Below are 24133 nucleotides of genomic sequence, written 5' to 3'. Positions count from 1 at the left end.
TCCCTCTGGCTCAAACATAATGGCAGGGCAATACAGGAAAGCCTGTGCTGCTGCTGCTTATGCACCCTGTATACGTTCTGTTGATAAACAGAACTGTACACGCCATTTCTCTTAGGCTGGCACCTTTCACAAGCATCACAAATTTTCAATTTTAAGTCAAACCATTTTTTAGAAACTCAAACTGATAAAAAGCCAAAAACCTTTATCATGAAAGTTGAACTTACAAATATAGAATTATGACCAAAAAGTAACTGCATTGAAAAATAAAACAATGTAAAACTTTGGAGCCTACAAATCCAAATCAGTCCTACTTCAGCCAATCGTTCAGACAAACAAACATGGTGACAATTTGCAGGAGATAATGTTGCCCTTTTCTTGTTTACAAGGTCACCTGAAAGTGAAAACAGGTGTTTGCATGGCACCGTAGTAGCCGGTGTCACAAGATATTTATGTGCGCTAAAGATGCGCTAAAGATGTCCCTTCATCTTCAACCACCATTCCATAGGAAATGCGTCCATGCTGATGATGGATTCTGCTCAACAGCGATCCAAAGCAGAGTGCACCGATGCATGTTCATTTTCATCATCTGAGTCAGATGCCACCAGCAGAAGATTCATTTTCTTTTTTAGTGGTTCGGGTTCTGTAGTTTTCATATCAGAGTGTTGCTTTTTTAAGACTTATGAAAGCATGCTCCACACCTCGTCCCTCTCAGATTTTGGAAGGCACTTCTGATTCTTAAACCTTAGGTCGAGTGCTGTAGCTATTTTTAGAAATCTCACATCAGTATCTTCTTTGCGTTCTGTAAAATCTGCTGTGAAAGGTATTCTTAAAACAAACATCTGCTGGGTCATCATCCAAGACCGCTACAACATGAAATACATGGCAGAATGTGGGTAAAACAGAGCCGAAGACATACAGTTCTCCCCCAAGGAGTTCAATCACAAATTTAATTAACGCATTATTTTTTAACAAGCATCATCAGCATGGAAGCATATCCTCTGGAATGGTGGCTGAAGCATGAAGGGGCATACGAATGTTTAGCATATCTGGCACGTAAATACCTTGCAATGCCAGCTACAAAAGTGCCATGCGAACGCCTGTTCTCACTTTCAGGTGACATTGTAAATAAGAAGCAGGCGGCAGCATCTCCTGTAAATGTAAACAAACTTGTTTGTCTTAGCGATTGGCTGAACAAGAAGTAGGACTGAGTGGACTTGTAGGCTCTGAAGTTTTTACATTTTGTTTTTTGTTTTGTTTTTGAGAGCAGTTATGTAACAACAAAAATCTACATTTGTAAGTTGCACTTTCATGATAAAGAGATTGCACTATAGTACTTGTATGAGATGAATTGAAAAATACTATTTCTTTTATCATTTTTACAGTGCAAGTATTTGTAATAAAAATAATATAGTGAGCACTTCATACTCTGTGTTGTAATAGAAATCAATATATTTGAAAATGTAGAAAAACATCCAAAAATATTTAATAAATTTCAATTGGTATTCTATTGTTTAAACAGTGTGACTAATAGTGATAAATTTTTTAAATCGTAATTAATTTTTTTTTAAGTTAATTGTGTGAGTTAACTGCGATTAATTGACAGCCCTACTTATTAGGGTTTTTTTGGTTTTTTTGTTTTGTTTTTTTACACATGTAAAATAACATACAGGTGTTTAAGAAAAAAACTTGGACTTGGTAAGAACGTGTTTTACTTTTTTTTAAAAACACGACAAATAATAAAAACTAAAGGGAAATGAGACACTGATAGTTATTTAATGTTATAACACCATTTAGTAAGATTAGTGGCTCTTCCACAGTTCTTCAGAGTGTTGGACAGGAGCAGAGGCTAGCAAAATGCTGACCTCCATTTTGCTGGTGTTATTCTAAAGTAAGTATACTTAGAACTTGAATTTCTTCCATTGTTTAATTAAAGTTTTGTTCTCTTAGTAGTCTAAAATTTGTTTCCTACAACATGATGGAATACTTCAGAAATTTTATCCCTCCTCATGCACCAAAACTTATGTTTTAATAATCACTAATTTAACAAAATGTTTGCCTATTATTTACGATTAATGAATTGATTTCACAAAAAATCTACAAATCAAAAAACCGTGCTAACCAAGTATACTACATATATTAGGACACTATTGGGAAGAACAGTAAAAACAACAACTATTTTCATGTAGAACGATCTTTTCTAAGAGGAAAGTATAATTTGATAATCATGTTTTTTAGAATTTCTGATACATCTAGATGCTTTAGTCAAAATACTACTCACGACAGTGGCTTTTAAAGCAAGACATGTCAAGAACAAATGGTTACGTGGCTGCTCTGCACCACCATTAAGTAGTTCACTAAACCAGCCATTTTGATCTGCTATCGTCAAGAAAAAAAAACAAGGAATATGCTGAATACTCACTTCTTTTCTTTTGCTTGCTACCAATTTCTTTTCTGATCGATGCACACTACTAGTTCCAAAGTAATCGAGTACTGAGGTTGGCGTCAATTTTATTGGAGATAAAGGTTTACTTTTAGCTTGTGGTTTTGCATCCTCCTTTCTCGCTCCTGTTGTTCCTAGGCAGCTGCTTGCTGATGTTCCATTCTCCTTGGGTTTCTGGGAAGTCTTCTTATTAATGAAGTCACCTTCGTCATCTTAACAGGGAAAAATGTTTAATCACTGAATAAGTTTTTATATAATGTAACTGATGAGAATTATTTTGGGCAAGTTTGTTAGTTCTTCACCTTACATCTTTGCAAATGTTACAAAAATGTCAAATGTTCATTTAAAAAAAGCTCAAAGCAACACTTCCATAATTAAATTTAGGGTATGTTTACGTACAAATTATTTACTACTATTTTGTACTCACACAGAACCTGTCATCCGAAGAACTTTATAAAAGTTATGCACCCCGATTTTACAGATGGGAAACTGAAGCACAGAGACTTGGCAACAGAATCAAGGTCTCCTGATTCTCAGACCTCTTCCCTAGAAGAGCTACACCATACTTTTAAAACAGCAGGATATTAAGATAAAGGTCTTTTGTAGCATAAGCCTTTAGGTACAAAAAAATATATACCCAAAGCATAGCATTATATTGATCTAGTTTCCATTTCAGTACTTACATAGTCCTCAACACCTGAGTACCCAAGGATCGCTTACTATTGTCCACTTACTGCCCTTTAAATTATCTGATTATATTATTTTAGGACTTTCAGAGGTTGGTACTACTGGCAGGGAAACAAGAGATGGATTGGGGTGTTTATTTCCTGGAAATCTGCAAGGCAACTACTTGAATCATAAGACTTATTTTTGTACCCATAACAGAGTGACTAGCAACTAGTGCATGTGTTAGCAGAGGCAGCAGCATTCATTAACCCTTTTATTAAAAGAGCCCTAAATGCTTTACAAACTATATTACTTCTCCCTCCACTGCAAATGTCGCCATCTCTGACACTGAACAGCAGCCATTTAACAGCAGATAGCAAAAGTGGACAACAGTTCAGCCCACAAAGTAAACCTTTTTCAATTGAAATTGAGAGAAATTTGGCAAGATTATGGAATAGCCCACAGACCACAAAAATGAAGCAAGGATTTGGTCTTCCCTTCTCTTTAAGAGCTCTTTTTATAAAAAATTATTAGAACAGTTTGGTCCTTACAGTTCTGTTAAATCATTTTCAATATCAGTTCACAGGAAACCATTGCTACCAGCTGTTTTCATCAATAGATCAAAGTTTCCCAATAGGCAGATATTCGAAGGATCCACACGGTGATTATTAGGATTCCTGAATCTGAGGTGGTCTGGGAACACAATTCATAGAAGAGACATAAGAGACTTACTGTATTGGGTTACCTAACTCTCTTGTCAGTATAGGACCATGCTCACATTACGTCTTCTATTGATGTGCTTATTCTGTGCCTGATCCAAAGCCCACTACAGTCAATGAAAAGAATCCCAAAGGACTTCAATGGGTTTTTAAATAAAGAGGAGACACTGCCACCAGGGTTATACAACTAAAATAAATCAAACAATACAGACATACTATGCCAAGTGACCAGATGAATATGCAAGTTCAAAAACAGCATGGTTTGATTTTTTTTTTTTGGTTTTTTTTTTTTTTTGGTTTTAACAAGATTTGTTTCTATGGTGAATTATTGCTAGAAAACTTTCTAAATGGATGGATTTGAAGTGAGTATTCGGTGCCAGAGGAAATGGCAGGGGTATAAAGGACAGCATGCAAAGGCCAAAAAATAAATGAAAAGAAAATATGAATGGAGCAGTTGAGCAGGAGGCTTGAGTAGAGTGAAGCAGTAAAAAGAAAAGTGCAAAGATCTGATAAAAGCGGAATTGTCCAGAATTGAAATCTCTTTTGTGTACCTGTAACTGAAGGCTGGTTTTACATTTCTCAAGGATGATGTTTCTACCACTTTCCTTGGGATACTGCACTACAAAGGGAAATTGTCCTAATAGTCAGCTTAATACTCAGCCTTAGTTGTCCTTTTCTTAGTTTTATTTAAAGCTGAAACAATGAAAAAAATGTGTTCACAGAAATTTTAGCACAAAAATGTGTCCACTTTTCCAACCAGCTCTAATTGTATCTCCTTATTTCTAGTCATATATTTCTCATCTCTTTAGTAGCTTTCTTAAGGCTACATTATCCCACACCCACTTTCCACTGAAAATTATATGTGCTTGTTAGGTCTTCACAGTTTTCTATCCTCCTCACCACATACGGGTTGATTTTCTGTATCCACGTATCCTGTCCCCTTTTTCTTCTTTTTTGGTTTAGAGTTTCTTCCTCCCCCCTCCTACCACCCAATAGAGGGTGATAGTAACAGCATTCGTGACATTAGCTGGAAGGTTTTTGCTATTGATCATTGTTATTATGTGGTATACAACCCTCAAATGGGCAGGCTGATTATTGTTCAGGGCTATATGCTATGCTTGTGAGGGAAGGAACTAGCTTAGCAGCAGCTACATCAAAAAAACATTGCAGAATGCCTGAAGACAAGATTTGTCCACCAGTCGAACAGTTCTATATCTGATTTGGCCCACAGAGTAATTGACCAGAGAAAGAAATCAAACCTGGGTTTCAGACACAAAGGAACAGAGCCCTGCCACTAGACCAAGAGCTTTACTTTTTTCAACACAACAATATATTTTCTTTAGGCAACAATACATCTCCTATAGCCATTAAGCTCAATTTAACTAAGTATAACATATCCTGGAGATTTGGCTATTGGATGCTTTAGGCTCCTAATTTGCCCTAGTTTAATACCTTAATAGTACACTGTTTGTTCTACTAACGTAATTTCAGAATTATTTTCACTTCTTACAATTTTTCAGTTGAACAAGAAAATGCATTTCCAGGGTAAAACGTGCATCTTACTAAAATTAACAGTTAATGGAGATAACACTACATTAATTTGTCTCTGGTAAGAAACACAGATCACCTTCTACTTTTAATTTTCTTAACCCTAAAGCCACCAGTATAATAGAACTGGGTCCTTAATTTTCTCTACTGATATCACAGTCTGCATACTAGTGAACAAGACAACTTCATTATTGCAACTTTTTTTTAAGCCAAAAAAATAAACACAAGATATTGCTTTTTGTGGGGTAGAGCAATGTAAAAGGATAAATACGATGAAGTTTAATTTAAAAGGATGTTGATTTTTTGGAGTCATATTTAGAATGTGAGCACTTTAGTATGGTGGTAATTAAAGCAAGGCACTAATTATGCCCTTGCTAGGAAAGGCAGTATTAGATTTACTGAGTGTACACTGAGAACAAACAGCAGATTTTATAGGTTGCTGAGTGCTTTTGACCTCTGAACATAGTCATCTGAAAATGTAAATGGGGGAGAGACTAACAAAAACGTAAAAGTAACTGTCCAGAGGCAAATAAATCACTCTGTTTCTAATCCCGTTTGCTTCCAAAAGAGAATTTTCAGTGGCATGATGATTTATCAAAAACAGATTCAGAAACAGCAATTTACCTAATTTCTTTTCAAATCACTAAGCCCCAGTACTTTAGAACTTTGAGGATGTGCTGACCACTCCAGGGAAGGCTTGACATACCTTCCTCACAACTAACCTGCACAGATCTGCCTTAATTTCCAACTGTTCTTCTGAAGGTGTACAGAGGGGTGTTTTTTTTATTAAATTGGGTTATGCCTTTTTATTTATGTGTCTTTATGATGTGTAAGGAGGACTTGAATTTTTTTTTTTCCTGCTCATTGTTTTATCTTAGAAATTTCAGGACTGTCCTATTTTACTGTAGAACTATTTAGAGGCATCAGATATACAATGAAAGGTTTAAGGTATGTCTATACATACAGACCGCTGCAGCGTGTCTGGTGAAGACACTCAACAAGAGATCTCCCGTCAGCATTAAAAAAAACCCAAAACCCACCTCTGCGAGCAGCATAAGCTATGTCAGCGGGAGAAGTTCTCTTGCTGACATAGCGCTGTGCACACGAGCGCTTATGTTGGTGTAACTTGTCGCTCAGGGGAGTGGAATATTCACACCCCGAGCAACATAAATGTTGCCAACATAGATTGTAATGTAGACATAGCCTTTAACGAAGGGGCAGAGAGGTGTTGAAACACCCTTTCTACTAAGGTTTGTTAGCCAATGAAATGAAATAGGTGTTAATGAAGGCAAAACAAAAAGTGTTCAACTAAAAATCCCTTCATCTCTCAATTGTTCAGCTATTACTCATCTATTATGTTATAATTTCATTATATTCTCCATCTGCTATTGTTCCCATGAAGGTACACATATTCTGAATTTCCAATGTAAAAACAGAGAAAAAAAAAAATCTATCAGGCCTTCTTTATAAAAATCATTAACACCAAAGAAAGATAGTCTTCTGAATAATATATGGACTGGAAATTAACAGATTCAGACTCATTATTAGTATTATTGATATTGTGGTAGTAACTACAAGCCACAGTCATGGACCAGGCTGACTCCATTGTGCTAGGCACTGTACAAACAAGATAAAAGCATCCCTGTCCCACAGAGGTTACAATCATAAGTAATTCAAATCCTGGCTTGGTCTCAAACTTCCAGCGTGATCTTGGGCAAATTACTTAGTTTTTCTGTACCTCAGTTCCCAATTGGTATAATGAATTATCTCGCACTCCCTTTCTAATTTTCCATTTAGAGTGTAAACTATTTGAGGCAGGGACTTTATTATATATTTTTACATTATTTAGCCCTGATCTCTGCTGGGGTCTCCATGTATTATCATAACGCAAATAAGTAGCAAGTTTAATATGGTAGAATTACGTTAAAACAGACAGGCATACTGCAGCATAAAAAACTTCTAAACAGGTCAAAATTAACAACAGCATAAGTTCTTTTGTTATTAAGATTATATTACATGTACATAATTACAGTGTGTTTTGGACACATCTTATAAAAGAAAAGCTACGTTTTAATACTGCCTCTTAATGTTAATCACCACACAGTTATTTATTTGCAACAACAGCACTTAGAAGCCCAGTTATGCACCAGAGTCCTATTGTGCTACGCACTGTACAAACACAAACCAGAGTCCCCGTCCCAATGAATTTACAATTTAGATAAGGTATTATGGTGCCTCCATGTGGTTTATCTTTATGTCTTATTCTCCAGTCTGTGTGTGGGTTGTTTGTTGGTTTGTATGGGGAGGAGTCATTTTATTTTGCTGTTTTGCTGGAATTATTTTAGAATCAGATTGACCAGTAGTTGATACATCACTTAAGATAGGACTATAGTTGTTAAATATTTTTGTAGATTTTTAGTGTTCTCCTTTTAAACAAAAATTTAAGTAAAACCATTGAGGTTTTAAACAGAATAAACTCCAGGCAAGTGAACAAACCTTCAATAATTTTTGTATTTGGTTATTAAATTTAAAAACTAATTAACCTTAAAAAATATATTTTAAAAAATAATTAAAAAACAGATGCCGTATTTGACTAAGGAAATGTAATTCACATCATTTAAAAAAAAAAAAACTGAAATGGTCCAACAGTAACTCTAGGCTTCAGGAACTGGCCTTTATAGTCCTCTAGATTTGTTTTACATTCAGTTTCTCAACATACAATTTGATTCTAAATGCACTACAAACATGCACTTTAAACTAACACTGTTAGAGCTTCTGCCTAAAGTGAAATGTCAAGGCAATGTGATAATAAAAATATAAAAGCTACCAACCCCCAAGCTATTCAAATTTCAATCCTGTGTCACCACTTCATTGGAGAAGTTAAACAGATATGAACAAAGGCCACTCAATGAAGATTGTCTCCTTCTCTATCACATTCTTTCAGGGAGACGGAGGGTTCGATCTTGGAACCCTTAAAAGTTCCAAAAGAGCCAAAGGGGATAACAACATACGGACGACTTGTATGAGTAAGCTTTTCCAGGATCAGACCCAAAATCTGGCACAACTACATGTTCTAAATATGACATTTATACATTTCAGAGGATTGGAACAAAACTGTATAGCCTTTAATATACTCTGTTCACTTTAAACTGAAACAAATAGACCACCAAATATAATTAATAGTTACTTTATAATTTCTCTTAAACTTTTGTTGAAAAAAGTTTCAAAACCACTGGTTCTTTTAAAGTATGCTTTATCTCCAGAAATGCCATACTTAATATAATTTTCTTCAAATTAGATATTCACACTACTGTACAAATGGAAACTTCTGAGTTATTGTGCTATTATATATACTTTCAAAATTAGCAGTCCATTAACTCTCACAATTAAGAGATTATGATCAGCGACTCTTATTTTATTAACTTGTACCAGAGTCATTTTTAGCCTAAGATAAAATTCAAGGCTGCTACGATTTCACAGAATTGATTTGAATGTGGATCCTTCCCATGCTGTCAGATGTCACTAAATGAATATTTTACAAAAATTAATATTGTGCTATTATATTAAATAGACTCCTGTCAAGGAGTAGAAAATAGTATTGATCAAAATTTTAAAATACTTGAAAAACATACTGCAAATATATACGTTTTTCTACTTCAGATATTGCTAAGTTAGTCTTCATTGTATTAAAAATATAATAGGTAAGTCTGCACATGTATATTACTTCGAGGTATCAGACTTAATAAAATTTATTTTTTTTCCGATTAAACAAAGGCTGTTCCATTCATGTGATAATCAAACATGTCTAATCTCAAAGAACAAAGAATGGCTGTAAGTTATTAATTTAAGAGAGAATTGTTGCTTTACTTTTACTGGCTGATCCAACACATTCTCATTTAAATAAAAACAGGATTCCTGGCAGCCGAAGCTTAATACAACTTCTTTAATTCTGTTCGTAACACTTATGTTTAAACACAAAACAGGACCACTCACTCCTGTTCTGATACCAGTTTTAGCCCACAGCATATTTTACAACATTTAAGAACAACCGACTGCAGTATGGGCTTTTAAGGAAAACTATAACTTAACCTTAGCCACAGCAACAAACCGCAACCTGATTATGCAGTGTTTTACAACTTTAATCACAAAATATGAAAAATGTGCTAAGTAGACAGCACTCAAATAGCTAGAATTAGACTTGCCACATGTCTTAGGCACTTGGCTCATGGTGTCATTTCATGTTATTTGGTTTCATATACATTTTGAACTGTTTTATGCAATTATGGGAGACTAATGAAAGATTATATCTTGTTAAATAGTATCAATATCAATATCAGCAAATTTGGAGAAGTCTTGTAATCATCAAATAGTAAGAAATAGTGAAGAAACTGAATTTTTAGAAAACGGAAATCTTCACTAGAAAACCTTCCTTGAAAAAGAAACTACATGCCTAACAACTAAAGTGTTATTTTAATTAAAGGGAAAAAATTACTTTAAGTGAAACTTAGAGACTTATAAGATGTAAGAACATTAAAAGTGTTTACAACCTGCTTTAAGAATTAGAAGAAATGTTTTTAAACTTTACATTAAAAACCCACAATATTTTAGAAATATTCTGTTTAAAATTACATTAATCAAGATGGAGACTTTTAAAAACTATGACAATCAGCTTGCTTGCTGCAAGTAGCACAAATTTCATTTTTAGTACGATAGTTCTTAGTGAAGTAGGCTCAGAATAGCCAGCTTAAAAGTTTTTTGAAGACTTAAGTTTCAAAACACTTTTCCAGTGTTTTCATAAGTGATTCTTTCCTTTAAAACTGTCAGATAGAATGAGCAAACTGTACATAGTGTTTTTAAAATTACATTTTACCCACCTTACTTAACCCAAGACAGATTGTATGTCAAGATGAGGTGTACATTGTGAGTATATCAGAGTGCCAGCTCTGCTATAGGTAAGGTTAAACAGAAGGAGTTTCTCAAAGGACCACTTTTAAGCGATCTAAAATCTGCATGCATGTTTATTCAGATGCCTTGAAATTTGGCGTCCGTATCGTTAGTAATCCAAATTGGAGAAAGGGGTTCTCAAGATACAGACTTCCCAAAAAACAGCATTTCTTAAGATTGATAGTTTCTAACTTTTTTTTTTGGCCCACACTTTGTAGTCAATCCGTGGCTCTCACTGAGCCCCAAGTGTTCTCAATCATTTAACATCTACCCAGCTAGTGCTTGGCACCCACTGCCCCTGTGGGGAAGCAATATTAAAAAAGGGAGGCTTGAACCTATTTGGAGGGCTAACGCTCATGTACCAAATGGATTGCACTGGGCATGTGCAGAAACACAAGCCAAGAGACTCGCAAGACAGTCGGTTTTCACATAACATGAGTGGCTCAAGGGGACATGCTGTGGCCATTAAACCAGAACTATATCCAGGCACTACGTTTGAAACCCACCCTTGGCAGAAATCCAGAAGTGAAATGTAGGCATGTTGCTACAAGAAGCTTCTGTCCAAGGGTTGTTGGGGAGGGTGGGGGCAGAATCTAAGTACAAAATTCAGAATGTGCTCAAAACTATTTTTGAAAATAAAAAAAATTACACATGAAAATGCTTGCTGGGAGGGAAGGAGGAATTAGTGTTGCAGAGGAGTCAGGAGGAAACCAGGAGCGAGTATGGGGCTGCAACAGTTGGGTAATAGGGAGGAGGAGGATAAACAAGGATGGCAGCTCAGGTCAGTCGGAGAGGTTGGGACTAAGGAGAGTGGGGGGAAGGCAGAGGAAACACAGAACTGGGAGAGGGGAGGCTCGTCAGCCCCAAATTCTCCATTCTTATGTGTGCGCACACCAGGATTTGTGGATCCCTATCCCTCTGGGGGTGTTTGAGCTCCTCACCCTGCCTCCCGAGGTGAACCAGGATGCAGGGGAGAGGCTCCTGAAAACAACACAATTAAACCTTGAGAACCAGGAAAAACAAAGTTAAGGTACATGCCACCACCATGTGGAGCGGAGGGATTAGCTGGAGTGGGGCAGGACTCGGTGTGCCAGGGGCACGGCTAGGGAGGGCGGGCTGAAGAGGAGGAGTCCTGCTGGAGGGTGTGGTGGGAGTGTGGAGCCAAGCTCAGCATTCAGTTGTGGCTATCTAACCAAAGAAGCATGCATCCCCTAGAATACTGCTGCCTGTGATATGTTTACGTAGCAAGAAGCAACTTATTACATCCTAGTTGCTTCTACAGTGCTAACTACGGGTGTAACGACACTGCCTTTGGTGGGACACTTCTGAATCCTGGTCTACACTACAGGGTTAGTTTGAATTTAGCCACGTTACGTAGATTTTAAAATGAATGCATCTACACAACCAACCCTGTTCTGTTGACCTAAAGGGCTCTTAAAATAGACTTCTGTACTCCTCCCCAGAGAGGGGAGTAGTGCTAAAATCGACCTTGCTGGGTCGAATTTGGGGTAGTGCGGACACAAATCTACGGTATTGGCCTCCAGGAGCTATCCCAGAGTGCTCCAATATGACCGCTCTGGACAGCACTTTCAACTCCGATGCACTAGCCACGTACACAAGAAAAGCCCCGGGAATTTTGAATTTCATTTCCTGTTTGGCCAGCGTGGCGAGCTCAACAGCACAGGTGACAATTTAGTCCCCCCAGAATCGCAAACGAGCTCTAGCATGGACCAAAAGGCAGACATTGGATCTGATTGCTGTATGGGGAGAAGAATCTGTACAGGCCAAACTCCAATCAAAAAGAAGAAATGCTAATATATATGCCAAAATCGCACAGGGCATGATGGACAGAGGCTCCAACAGGGACACACAGCAGTGCCGCGTGAAAGCTAAGGAGCTCAAGCAAGCCTACCAGAAGACAAAGAAGGCAAACGGTCGCTCCGGGTCAGAGCCCCATACATGCCACTTCTATGATCAGCTGCATGCCATTCTAGGGGGGGACCCTACCACTACCCCACCACTGTCCATGGATACCTGCAAGGGGTTAGTCTCACGCAACAGGGAGGAGGATTTTGTGGATGAGGAAGAGGAGAGGAGAAGAATGTGCAGCAGGCAAGCGGTGAAACCGTTCTCCCCAGCAGCCAGGGGCTTTTCATCACCCTGGAGCCAATACCCTCCCAAGGCAGGACACCCGACCCTGAAGCCGGAGAAGGCACCTCTGGTGAGTGCACATTTGTAACTTCAGTACAGGGTTTAAAAGCAATAGTGTTTAATGTTTGATTTGCCCTGAAGAATTGGGATGCATTCGCGGCCAGTACAGCTACTGGAAAAGTCTGTTAACGTGTCTGGGGATGGAGCGGGAATCCTCCAGGGACATCTCCATGAAGCTCTCCTGGAGGTACTCTGAAAGCCTCCGCAGAAGGTTTCTGAGGACGGCTGCCTTATTTCATCCTCTATAGTAGAACACTTTACCATGCCAAGCCAGTAGCAAGTACTCTGGAAGTATTGCAGCACAAAGCATGGCAGCGAATGGTCCTGGGTTTTGGTCGCATTCAAACGACATTCAGGCTATATCTTTCTGTGTTAGCCTCAGGAGAGTGATATCATTCATGGTCACCTGGTTGAAATAGGGGAATTTTTGTAAGGGAACAGTAAAAGGACCCTGTTCATGCTGTGTTGTTTGCACTTGGCTAACAGGTATCATCCCGCACTCGCAATGACATGTTTTCTGAGCTCATGCAGTCCCCCTGCACTGATAGGGCACAGCTTAATGCATGGATGCATTCAGTGGCAGAGACCAGGAAAGCATTAAGTGAGCACAAAGAGCAGAGGCAGGAGGCTATGCGGAGGCTAATGGGGGAGCAAACTGACATGATGAAGTGTCTGTTGGAGCTGCAGGAAAGCCAACAAGAGCACAGCCCACCACTGCATCTATTGTATAACCGCCTGCCCTCCTCCCCAAGTTCCATATCCTCCTCACCCAGACGCCCAAGAACGTGGGGGGGGTCCCCCCCGGGCACCCAGCCACTCCACTCCAGAGGATGGCCCAAGCAACAGAAGGCTATCATTCAAACAGTTTTGATTTGTAGTGTGGCTACAATAAGCAATGTGGCCTTGTCCTTCCCTCCTCCCGCACTGCACCCCACCCCACCCCACCCGGGCTACCTTGTCAGTTATCTCACTTTTTTTTTTTTTTTAAATTAATAAAGAAAGAATGCATGGTTTCAAAACAATAGTGACTTTATTTCCTTTGCCAGCTGTGATCAAAGGGGGGAGGGTGGTTGGCTTACAGGGAATTAAAATCAACAAAGGGGGCGGGTTTGCAGCAAGGAGGAACACATACAACGGTCACACTGTAGCCTGGCCAGTCATGAAACTGGTTTTCAAAGTCTCTCTGATGCGCAGCGTGCCTAGCTGTGCTCTTCGAATCGCCCTGGTGTCTGGCTGCTCAAAATCAGCCGCCAGGCAATTTGCTTCAACCTCCCAAACTGCCATAAACGTCTCCCCCTTACTCTCACAAATATTATGGAGTACACAGCAAGCAGCAATAATAATGGGAATGTTGGTTGTGCTGAGGTCTAACCTAGTCAGCAAACAGCACCAGCGACCCTTTAAACATCCAAAGGCACATTCTACCACCATTCTGCACTTGCGCAGCCTATGTTGAACTGCTCCTTACTACTGCCCAGGCTGCCTGTGTACGGCTTCATGAGCCATGGCACGAAGGGGTAGGCTGGGTCCCCAAAAGGTAACTATAGGCATTTCAACATCCCCAACGGCTATTTTCTGGTCTGGGAAGAAAGTCCCTTGCTGCAGCTGTTGAAAGAGACCAGAGTTCCTGAAGATGCAAGAGTCACGTACCTTTCCCACGTTTTTGTTGGTGAAATGTCCCTTGTGATCCACCAGTGCTTGCAGCACCATTGAGAAGTACCCCTGGCGGTTTACGTACTGGTTGGCAAGGTGGTCTGGCGCCAAGATAGGGATATGCGTGCCGTCTATCAGCCCACCACAGTTAGGGAACCCCATTGCAGCAAAGCCATCCATTAGGACCTGCACATTTCCCAGAGTCACTACCCTTGATAACAGAACGTCAGCGATTGCATTGGCTACTTGGATCACAGCAGTCCCCACAGTAGTCTTGCCCACTCCAAATTGATTCCCAACTGACCGGTAGCAGTCAGGCGTTGAAAGCTTCCACAGGGCTATCGCCACTCGCTTCTCAGCTGTCAAGGCAGCTCTCATCTTGGTATTCCTGCACTTTAGGGTGGGGGAAAGCAACTCAAAGTTCAAGGAAAGTGGCCTTACGCATGCGAAAGTTTCGCAGCCACTGTGAATCATCCCATACCTGCAACACTATGCGGTCCCACCAGTCTGTGCTTGTTTGCCGGGCCCAGAATCGGCGTTCCACTGTATCAACCCCCACTGCCTCCATGATGTCCCAATTGCCACAGCCCGTGGTTTCAGGAACGCCTGTGTCCATGTCCTCATCACAATGTGCTGACGTCTCTTAGCCCGGTTCTGCACATACTCCAGGATAATGCGCGAGGTGTTTACAATGCTCACAACAGCAGCGGTGAGCTGAGCGGGCTCCATGCTTGCCGTGGTATGGCATCTGCATGCATAACCCAGGAAAAAAAGGCATGAAACGATTGTCTGCCATTGCTTTCACAGAGGGAGGGGGGCAACTGACGACATATACCCAAAACCACCCGCAACAATGTTTTTGCCCCATCAGGCATTGGGAGCTTAACCCAAAATTCCAATGGGCAGCGGAGACTGTGGGATAGCTACGCACAGTGCACCGCTCCATAAGTCGATGCTAGCCACAGTATTGAGGATGCACTCCGCCGACTTAATGCGCTTAGTGGGGACATACACAATCGACTGTATAAAATATATTTCTAAAAATTAAATTCTATAAAATCGACCTAATTTTGTAGTGTAGACAGGGTATCAATTCAGGACAAATTGCTTAGAGCAGGGGAGTTACAGCCCAAGGCTAGCGTTCCTTTGAACACCAAGGCAAACCAAACCAGCCAAACAAAAGACAACTTCGGTTTTACCCCACAAGCTAACCATAAGTCATACAAGCAATTTCCTTAGAAACTCCAGTTTCCAGGCACCACCAGTGCCACTCGCTATGGGGACGAATGGTTATGAAAACCAATACCCCTGTAAAAGAAAAAAGGTTCTCCCAATCCCAAAGGGCCAAGCCCCAGACCCAGGTCAATATACTAATCGTATCTTACCCACAAATCACACTGTTGCCAATCCTTTAGAATCTAAAATCTAAAGGTTTATTCATAAAAGGAAAAAGATATAGATGAGAACTAGAATTGGTTAAATGGAATCAATTACATACAGTAACGGCAAAGTTCTTGGTTCAGGTTTGTAGAAGTGATGGAATAAACTGCAGCTTCAAATCAAATCTCTGGAGTACATCCACAGCTGGGATGGGTCATTCAGTCCTTTGTTCAGAGCTTCCATTTGTAGCAAAGTCCGTCCAGAGGCAAGAAGCAGGACTGAAGGCAAAGTGGAGATGAGGCAGCTGCCTTTTATAGTCTCTTCCAGGTGGAAGGACGCCTTTTTGTTCTTACTGTGGAAAAGTACAGCAGCAAGATGGAGCTCGGAGTCACATGGGTAAGTCACATGTCCACGCATGTCTCAGTTTGCAGGCCAATGACATTGTTTACACATTAGTTTGAACATTCCCAGGAAAGCTCAGATGTGGATTGGCATCTCCCAAAGTCCACTGTCAGTTAAGTGTTTCTTGATTGGGAACTTACTGAGAATAGTCCCTTCTCAAGAAGCTGACCAAATGCTTCACTGAGGCTACTTAGAATCAAAACACATTGATATACAAGTACACAGCCAATAGTCATATCTTCAGCTATAAAAATGATACACCAGACAGACAGCATAATCATAATCAGCAAATCATAACCTTTTTACACAGACACCTCACATGACAACCTTTGTACAATATTTGCTACAAATATATAACAGTGGTTGCAGTTTATGTCAATGTCACAACTGGTTTAATGGGATGGGAAGATGAGCTGGAAATGTTGGTGGGAGACAAAATGTTGCAGAACTGGTGGGGATGGAAAAGAGACATCAGTCTTGTCTCATCTGCTTGAAGTTACTGTAGCTCCCATATAATACAACTGTCAAGATTTTAGGACCTAGACCATGCCTGTGATTTCTCTCACTGGCCCTCTCAGCAATTACATGTTGCAAACATTCCAAAGCATGTCCATTATTCCCCTTCTAGTGTAACAAAGTGTACAGGAGGGAGGAGCAGCTCTTAGAAACCATGTGTCCAAGTGGAGACACAACTGGACTAAGCTATCCCTGACTCTGCCACTGGCCTGTTGTGGGACGTTGGTCAAGTCACTTCACCTCCCTGTGTCTCAGTTTCCCCATCTGTAAAATGGGGACAGAGATGTAAAGGGCTTTGGGATTTACTGATGAAAAGCACTATATAAGAGCTAAGTATTATTACCAAGTTACAGCAGTGTATCAGCTACAAACCTAGGTGAGAACTACAACTGCATAAATGCCCACTAACTACTACAAATCTTTCTCTATTAAAAACAAAAAGACAAAACACATTAAGAAATTCACCGAAACATCATTAACACAGTTACGGTTGTCCTGTGGTGTCTCGTGCCCTTCCAGAACATCGACTTCAATGACACAAACCTCAGGAAACCAGGAAATGAAGAGTTAAGGTATTTCAAACTTCAACTCCTGGAAAACCAGGAAACAGAGTAAAGCCAACATAATCATAACTCTGCCCTCTTAGAGCAATGACCCAATAAACCCATACTTGCACTCTGCCTTTGCAGATATGTTCCCTGTTCTCTGAATGTTGTGACCTGACAACTACAACACAGAATCTAACGTTCACTCTTTGCGAAGGCAAAACTTGTGTTTAGGTGAGCTGTACTAAACAGGAGTTACCTGCACGTGTTCTACACTCATACACTGAGCCTAATTCTCCAAAACAACCCCATACTTGCTAAATCTGACAACTTCTTCTCCCCCCCCCTTTTATTACCCACCCATTCACTCTCATTGCAGGATTCCATCTAATACTATAGTTTAATTTACTGATCATTAAACCCACAGACCACTCATATACCACCTCACTGCTGACAATCCCCATGCTAAAATGACTCCTGTGCACTGCTGCTACTCAACCTACAGAATTTAGCACTGAAATGAGACATATTGAATCCTTCAAACTACATATGCACCTCTTTTCTTTGATTACACAAATGGGGAGCTCAGACCCTCACAGAGGGTCAGCCTCCTCCCAGATTGCCTCTTATCACAATCACAGATCGGCCAAGGTGCTCCACTTCCACCATTCAATACAACTACAGCTAGCATAGTGAATGCATCTGGCGTGGCTATTACCAGCTCCAGGATGGCACAGTGAAGGTTGTGTTAGCCTGTACCTTAACCCTATTTCCTGATTTTCAGACGCTGATATTTGAAATACCTTAACTCTTTGTTTCTTTCCTGGGTTTTCAGAAGTCTGAGTGTCACTGCACTCTATGTTCTGGAAAGGAAAGAGACACCATAGGGCAACCTTACCTTTCCATTAAAGATGTTTTTCAGTGAATTCAGTGAAAAGTAGCAGTATTTTTTTGCATTCCAATATTACATTTTTGAGAACACAATATTAAAAACAAAAACCCCAATTATGCTACTAAAAGTCTATTATATCCTGACCTCTGAAGGAAGTAATCTAGAAACCTGTGTAAGTGTTCAAAAATATATAAAGTTACCACAGCAAAGTCCGTGAAAAGAATGGAATACACACACACACACGCAGGTTTAAAAAGTTCAATATATTCAAAGCGTCAAACCAAATTACGAAAGCACAAGGTCCAAAGCACACTATATTATCAACTAGCATGTGCCATTTCTACCCTCCCCCATCAACTAGGTTAAGAATTACTGACAGCTGTACAAAATTTATAGGGGAAGTGTTTGCTAATGAACCCTCACCTCCCTAATGATGACATCAAAGTACATGACATTGACCAGATAAGTACCATAAACCTCATTCAACAATTCAAAGATCATCCATGTAAGTAATTGAAAAAATATAATTTAGTCTCAACACTTCCCAAACAAGGGAAAGAGAGCATAGTAACCAGAAATGGTAGATCACAAAAATTATTTAAAATCCTACATTTCCCTTCTGAAAAAAAGTGTTATACAAAGATGCATTAAGTTAAGAGTCTTGTTTCACGAGCTTAGAAATAAAATGAAAAACCATAAGATGCATATTATAAGATATGGGAGAATATTCTTTAAAACTCTTATAACTAAGCATGATCTCACATGTGGCCCATAATGTTATGGCTTAACTAAAGTTGCATCGGTAAAGGAGAGAGAAATTAACTCAGCTTTGTACATCAACCAAAGTGAATTAAAAAAATTAACAAATAAGTCACTTGGACATAAAGTAACTGTAGCATCCTTTAAAAACTGATTTTGTGGTTGCTATGTGAATAAGTGACAAAGCAGGAAGAAACCTACTACGGCATAAGTCTATGCTATAAAGCTTTGCTGACATGCCTATTTCAGCTAGGAATTTGAAACAAACAAAAACAAAAACAAAAAACAAAAACACACAAGAAAGCCTATGAGCAGACATAGGACAATGCTAACTCCTTCTTTTGCACCTGAAAACAAAGTAGGAGCTATTCCAGATCACAAAGCACAGTTTAATAAATAGGCTACCATATTCTGCACCTCTTGAAATATGAGTGGTTTTAAGATGTAGCCCCTCCAAGTGGGTACGGGCAGCAGTCCATATAAAGAAATTTCTCCTAAATCACAGGAGCACGATCCCAGGAATTAACTCCCTATTCTTAGTTTGGTCTAACCTATTTGATTCAGTCTGCTGGTTGCTTTAATTTTGCTTCCTTTGATTTTCCTTCCCTAGCATCCTTCTCAGTCACCAAGAGTCACAAACGCCATGTTTGACAAACAAAAGCAGGTGGCATTTTTCCATGGGAACAGAAAGCACTTTTCCATTATCATCATTAAGAAAAGGAGTACTTGTGGCACCTTAGAGACTAACAAATCTATTTGAGCATAAGCTTTCGTGAGCTATAGCTTATGCTCAAATTAGAGACTAACAAATTTATTTGAGCATAAGCTGTAGCTCACGAAAGCTTATGCTCAAATAGATTTGTTAGTCTCTAAGGTGCCACAAGTACTCCTTTTCTTTTTGCGAATACAGACTAACACGGCTGTTACTCTGAAAATTATCATCATTGTAACTAATCTCGTTGATTTACACAGCTCTGAACAAAAACCCTAAAATCTAGCATTTTTCTGCTGTTCTGATTTTCCTACAGAAAGATATGAGGCTCAATCAGCAAAGCAATAACTAATATGCAAATGTTCATGTTTTCACATACTAGCTGAATGACAATTTAAAAATCCATACTGGGTCTCCATCACATTAGTGCAGATTGTGAATTCTATGGGACAGGTACTGTCTTTCAGCTTGTCTTCACTGCCAGAGTTAGACTGGAGTAACTAGTGTGAGTGTCTACACTTGCGAAACACAAGAGCTATGCTGTGTATGTAACATATCTGCTATTTGCAGTGTACTGGGGTTAGCTAACCTATGTTAGGTAACCCAGGTCAAAACAGCAGTGAAGACACAGCAATTCTGCTTTTAATTCAGGTTAGTAGCTCGAGTTGAGCACTTTCTTTTTTCTTTACTTTTTTTTTTTTTCAAAGGGGGTGGGGGAGATATATACATACCTACTATTAGCCAATATCCTCATTCCCAGAATGCCTTGTATTCATACAAACTTTACTCAGTGTAAAGCTTAATATAACCTCTATTAAGGTATCCAGCGATTTAAAAAATTTATCGCGATTAAATTGCACTGTTAAACAATAGAATACCATTTATTTTATTTTTGGAGGTTTACTACATTTTCAAATATATTAATTTCAATTACAACACAATACAAAGTGTACAGTGCTCACTTTATATTTATTTTATTACAAATATTTTCACTGTAAAAAACAAAACAATTTTTTTCAGTTCACCTCATATAAGTACTGTAGTGCAATCTCTTTATCATGAAAGTTGAACTTACAAATGTAGAATTATGTACCAAAAAAAGGCATTCAAAAATAAAACAATGTAAAATTTTAAAGCCTACAAGTCCATTCAGTCCTACTTCTTGGTCAACCAATCACCAGACAAACAAGGTTAGTTACAATTTGCAGGAGATACTGCTGCCTATTTCTTGTTTACCATGTCACTTGAAAGGGAGACCAGGCGTTCACATGGCACTGTTTTAGCCGGTGTTGCAAGATATTTATGTGCCAGATGGGCTAAAGATTCATATGTCCTTTCATCTTCAACCACCATTCCATAGGAAATGCATCCATGCTGATGATGGGTTCTGCTCAATAGCGATCCAAAGCAGAGTGCACCGATGCATGTTCATTTTCATCATCTGAGTCAGATGCCACCAGCAGACGGTTCATTTTCTTTTTTCGTGGGTTGGGTTCTGTAGTTTTCATATCAGAGTGTTGCTCTTTTAAGACTTCTAAAAGCATGCTCCACACCTTGCCACTCTCAGATTTTGGAAGGCACTTCAGATTCTTAAATGTTGGGTCGAGCGCTGTAGCTATTTTTAGAAATCTCACATCGGTACCTTCTTTGCGTTTTGTCAAATCTGCTGTGAAAATGTTCTTAAAACGAACATGTGCTGGGTCATCACCAGAGACTACTATAACATGAAATATTTGCAGAATACAGGTAAAACAGAGCAAGAGACATACAATTCTCCCCCAAGGAGTTCAGTCACTAATTTAATTAACACTTTTTTTAAGGAGGATAAATCAGCCTGGAAGCACGTCCTCTGGAATGGTAGTCGAAGCATGGAAGGGGCATACAAATGTTTGGCATATCTGGCACGTAAATACCTTGCAATGCCGCTACAAAAGTGCCATGTGAACACCTGTTCTTGCTTTCAGGTGACACTGTAAATAAGGCGCAGGCAGCAGTATCTCCCATCAATGTAAACAAACTTGTTTGTCTTAGCGATTGGCAGAATAAGACGTAGGACTGAGTGGACTTGTAGGCTCTAAAGTTTTACACTGTTTTGGAGTGCAGTTATGTAACCAAAAAAAAAAAAAAGAACCTCCATTTGTAAGTTACACTTTCACAATAAAGAGATTGCACTTCAGTACTGGTATGAGGTGAATTGAAAGATACTATTTCTTTTGTTTATCATTTTTACAGTGCAAATATTTATAATAAAAAATAATATAAAGTGAGCACTGTGCACTTTCTATTCTGTGTTGTAATAGAAATCAATATTGAAAAGCTAGAAAAACATTCAAAATATGTAATAAATTTCAATTAGTATTCTATTGTTATAAGTGCAATTAATCGTGATTAATTTTTTTAGTTAATCGCGTGAGTTAACTGCGATTAACAGCCCTAACCTCTATCTTTTATATCTGTAGAATGTGTCAGAAACAAGATATAAGTTCTACTGAGGCTTGCCAAATATGAACAGTGTGCTAGGTGTGGCTAATACAATGTGCTAGGGATACTTGGTTGTCTTTGTACTGTGAAAAACAGGTATGAAACTAGATAAGAAAAGGGGATTGAGGTCTGTAATAATACAGTGGCATTTTCAATCTGCTGTAAACAAAATGAATATAAATATGAGCAGAACTGAGTTCATTCTTTGGAACAGACTGAAACTGCTGCAAGACTATTCTCCAGATGGGTAATATATGAACCAATCTCTTTTTGCTGATTTATCTGTCTTTAATAAACTGAGCAATCTGACATCTCTTTAATGGACAACCTAAACCAAATCACTAATACTAGTAAGTGAACTGATTAGCAGCACAGAGTGATTGGATTAGCAGCTGATGAGCTGTGCTAACTCAAGAGGTAGCCTGTAGCTGCATCTCTATTGCATCATTAGTATCACCCACACTCAAACTAGCTGGCTTGAGTTTAAACCACCACTTAACTCAAGCTATGGATTGTGTGTGGACAGGAGTCATGTGATGCATAACACCAAGTGATACCTCAAGCCAACACAGCAGTGAAGACAAGCCTAGCTCTATATTGCCCTGATACAGCAGCACCTAATCCCAGTTAAGTAATACAAATACAGATTCTACCGTAATTACTGCAAAACAATAGTGCAGATGCAAAAATGGTGTCCTTGAAATTTGAAGTTTTGCTTTTCCCAACAGAGATGGGAAAGATAAATACTTTTAGAGTAGCAAGAGGAAGGAGAATACCATGTTATGTCTTCACGTATATATGGTTTACAAGTAGGAAAAAAAGAAAGGTTAAAAAGAGCAGGGAAGAGAGAACAAGGCACTGAATAATACTGAATAGCACATTTCTATGTACAGCAGCCAAATCATTATTTTGGATCAATGAATTACAATACTAGTTTTTTCAATCCTCAATTGTGTGTATGTGAGAGAGAAATGATAGGTTACGTAAAGTTAGACCTCAGCAAGTAAATTCAGCTTGCAAGGCTGACCTAGCAACCTACTAATTAAAGTACAAACTAGGCAGAAGTCAAAAGCAGAGAGATCGAACAAAAGTAGGATTGCCTTTGAGGGGAGACTTGATCTCATTCCTCAATTAAACTAACTTTGTTCTTGCTGTATGGAGAGCCAACGGCAAAATTTGTTCTCTTCTCTCTAGAAAGCTTGTAATACAGCAATATCAGGAAACAAAATGTAGTCATACCAAAAGTGTGACAGCAACTCAGAGTAAAAAGGCCAACAGGTATTATCCATGAAAGAGCAGAGGAATTACCTCAGACAAGTTAAGATTTCTTTCTCAGTCTGTACTGCAAACATTCATTTATATAGCAGAATACAAAAAAATAACAGTCAAAGAAAATAATGTTCAAGGTCCTGATTAAAAAAAAAAATGTATTTACACAAGTTAAAAAGGGAAAATTATTCTGATACTTTAAAAAGAGCAATGACAAGTTATAACTCCACGTGTTACCAGGGCTTCCATAAATACTTATTTCTGACATTACCTTTCAGACTACAATTAAAACAGAAAAAAAAAATCTCTGCCAGGCAAATGACTAACACTTCAGAACTGAGTTAATAATCCAATAGCCAACACAATAGATAGGACTGAGAAACTTTTGCTGTTATAACGCCTCATTTTCAAACACATTGCTTTCATCCACAAAAAGTTTTTCAGAAGCTTTTCATGACTGTTCTGTGTAGAAAAAGCAGCGTGTGTAAGGTCCCAATTCCTTCAGCCATTTTTGAGTAGACCAAGGCTAAAAAAATCCACTTTATTTGTGTTTTAAAAAAAAAAAACTAACCAAAAGATCTGAAGTCTGAAAGCTAAAACCATTAAAATAGTTTTAAACATGAACAGTCTTTGCTTGGTTTTGAAAGAAAAACAAAATTAAAAAAAAAATCTGCCAAACTGTAGCTTTGTTAAATCAAAAACATGTTCCCTTCAAGCAAATTCATATCTACAAGGATTAAAATTTTACAGTAATGAGCATAGAAATAAAACTGATTGGACAGAGGCACATTTTACATAGACACACTGTGGCTACAAGTGCTTCTCTTGAAGTGCAGTTTTTAAGCACTGTTTAAGATGACAACACTGAACTTTACAAAGCTTTTGCCACTTAATCCAGACCAACACCATCTCCCCTAAAATCGTATATTTCAATTATATGATCATTAGGATCAAACATTAAATTCACATTTCCTGAACTCAGTCCTTGTGCCACTG

At 38.8% G+C, this 24133-nt stretch overlaps 1 protein-coding gene across 2 annotated transcripts in view; it reads right to left on the bottom strand.

Moving 5' to 3' along the window:
• RFC1 (replication factor C subunit 1) overlaps window positions 1-24133 on the bottom strand; it is a 71116-nt gene that overhangs the window by 23501 nt on the left and 23482 nt on the right. For both annotated transcript variants that reach the window (XM_074951531.1, XM_074951532.1), the window contains exon 5: window positions 2420-2652. In XM_074951531.1, the coding sequence (XP_074807632.1) occupies window positions 2420-2652 (233 nt within the window). The remainder of the gene's footprint in view (window positions 1-2419; window positions 2653-24133) is intronic.

Source organism: Natator depressus, chromosome 4, assembly GCF_965152275.1.
Source record: "Natator depressus isolate rNatDep1 chromosome 4, rNatDep2.hap1, whole genome shotgun sequence".
Taxonomy (NCBI): Eukaryota; Metazoa; Chordata; order Testudines; family Cheloniidae; genus Natator; species Natator depressus.
Note: the sequence above shows the minus strand (reverse complement) of the source record. Positions and strands in the feature narration are given on the sequence as shown.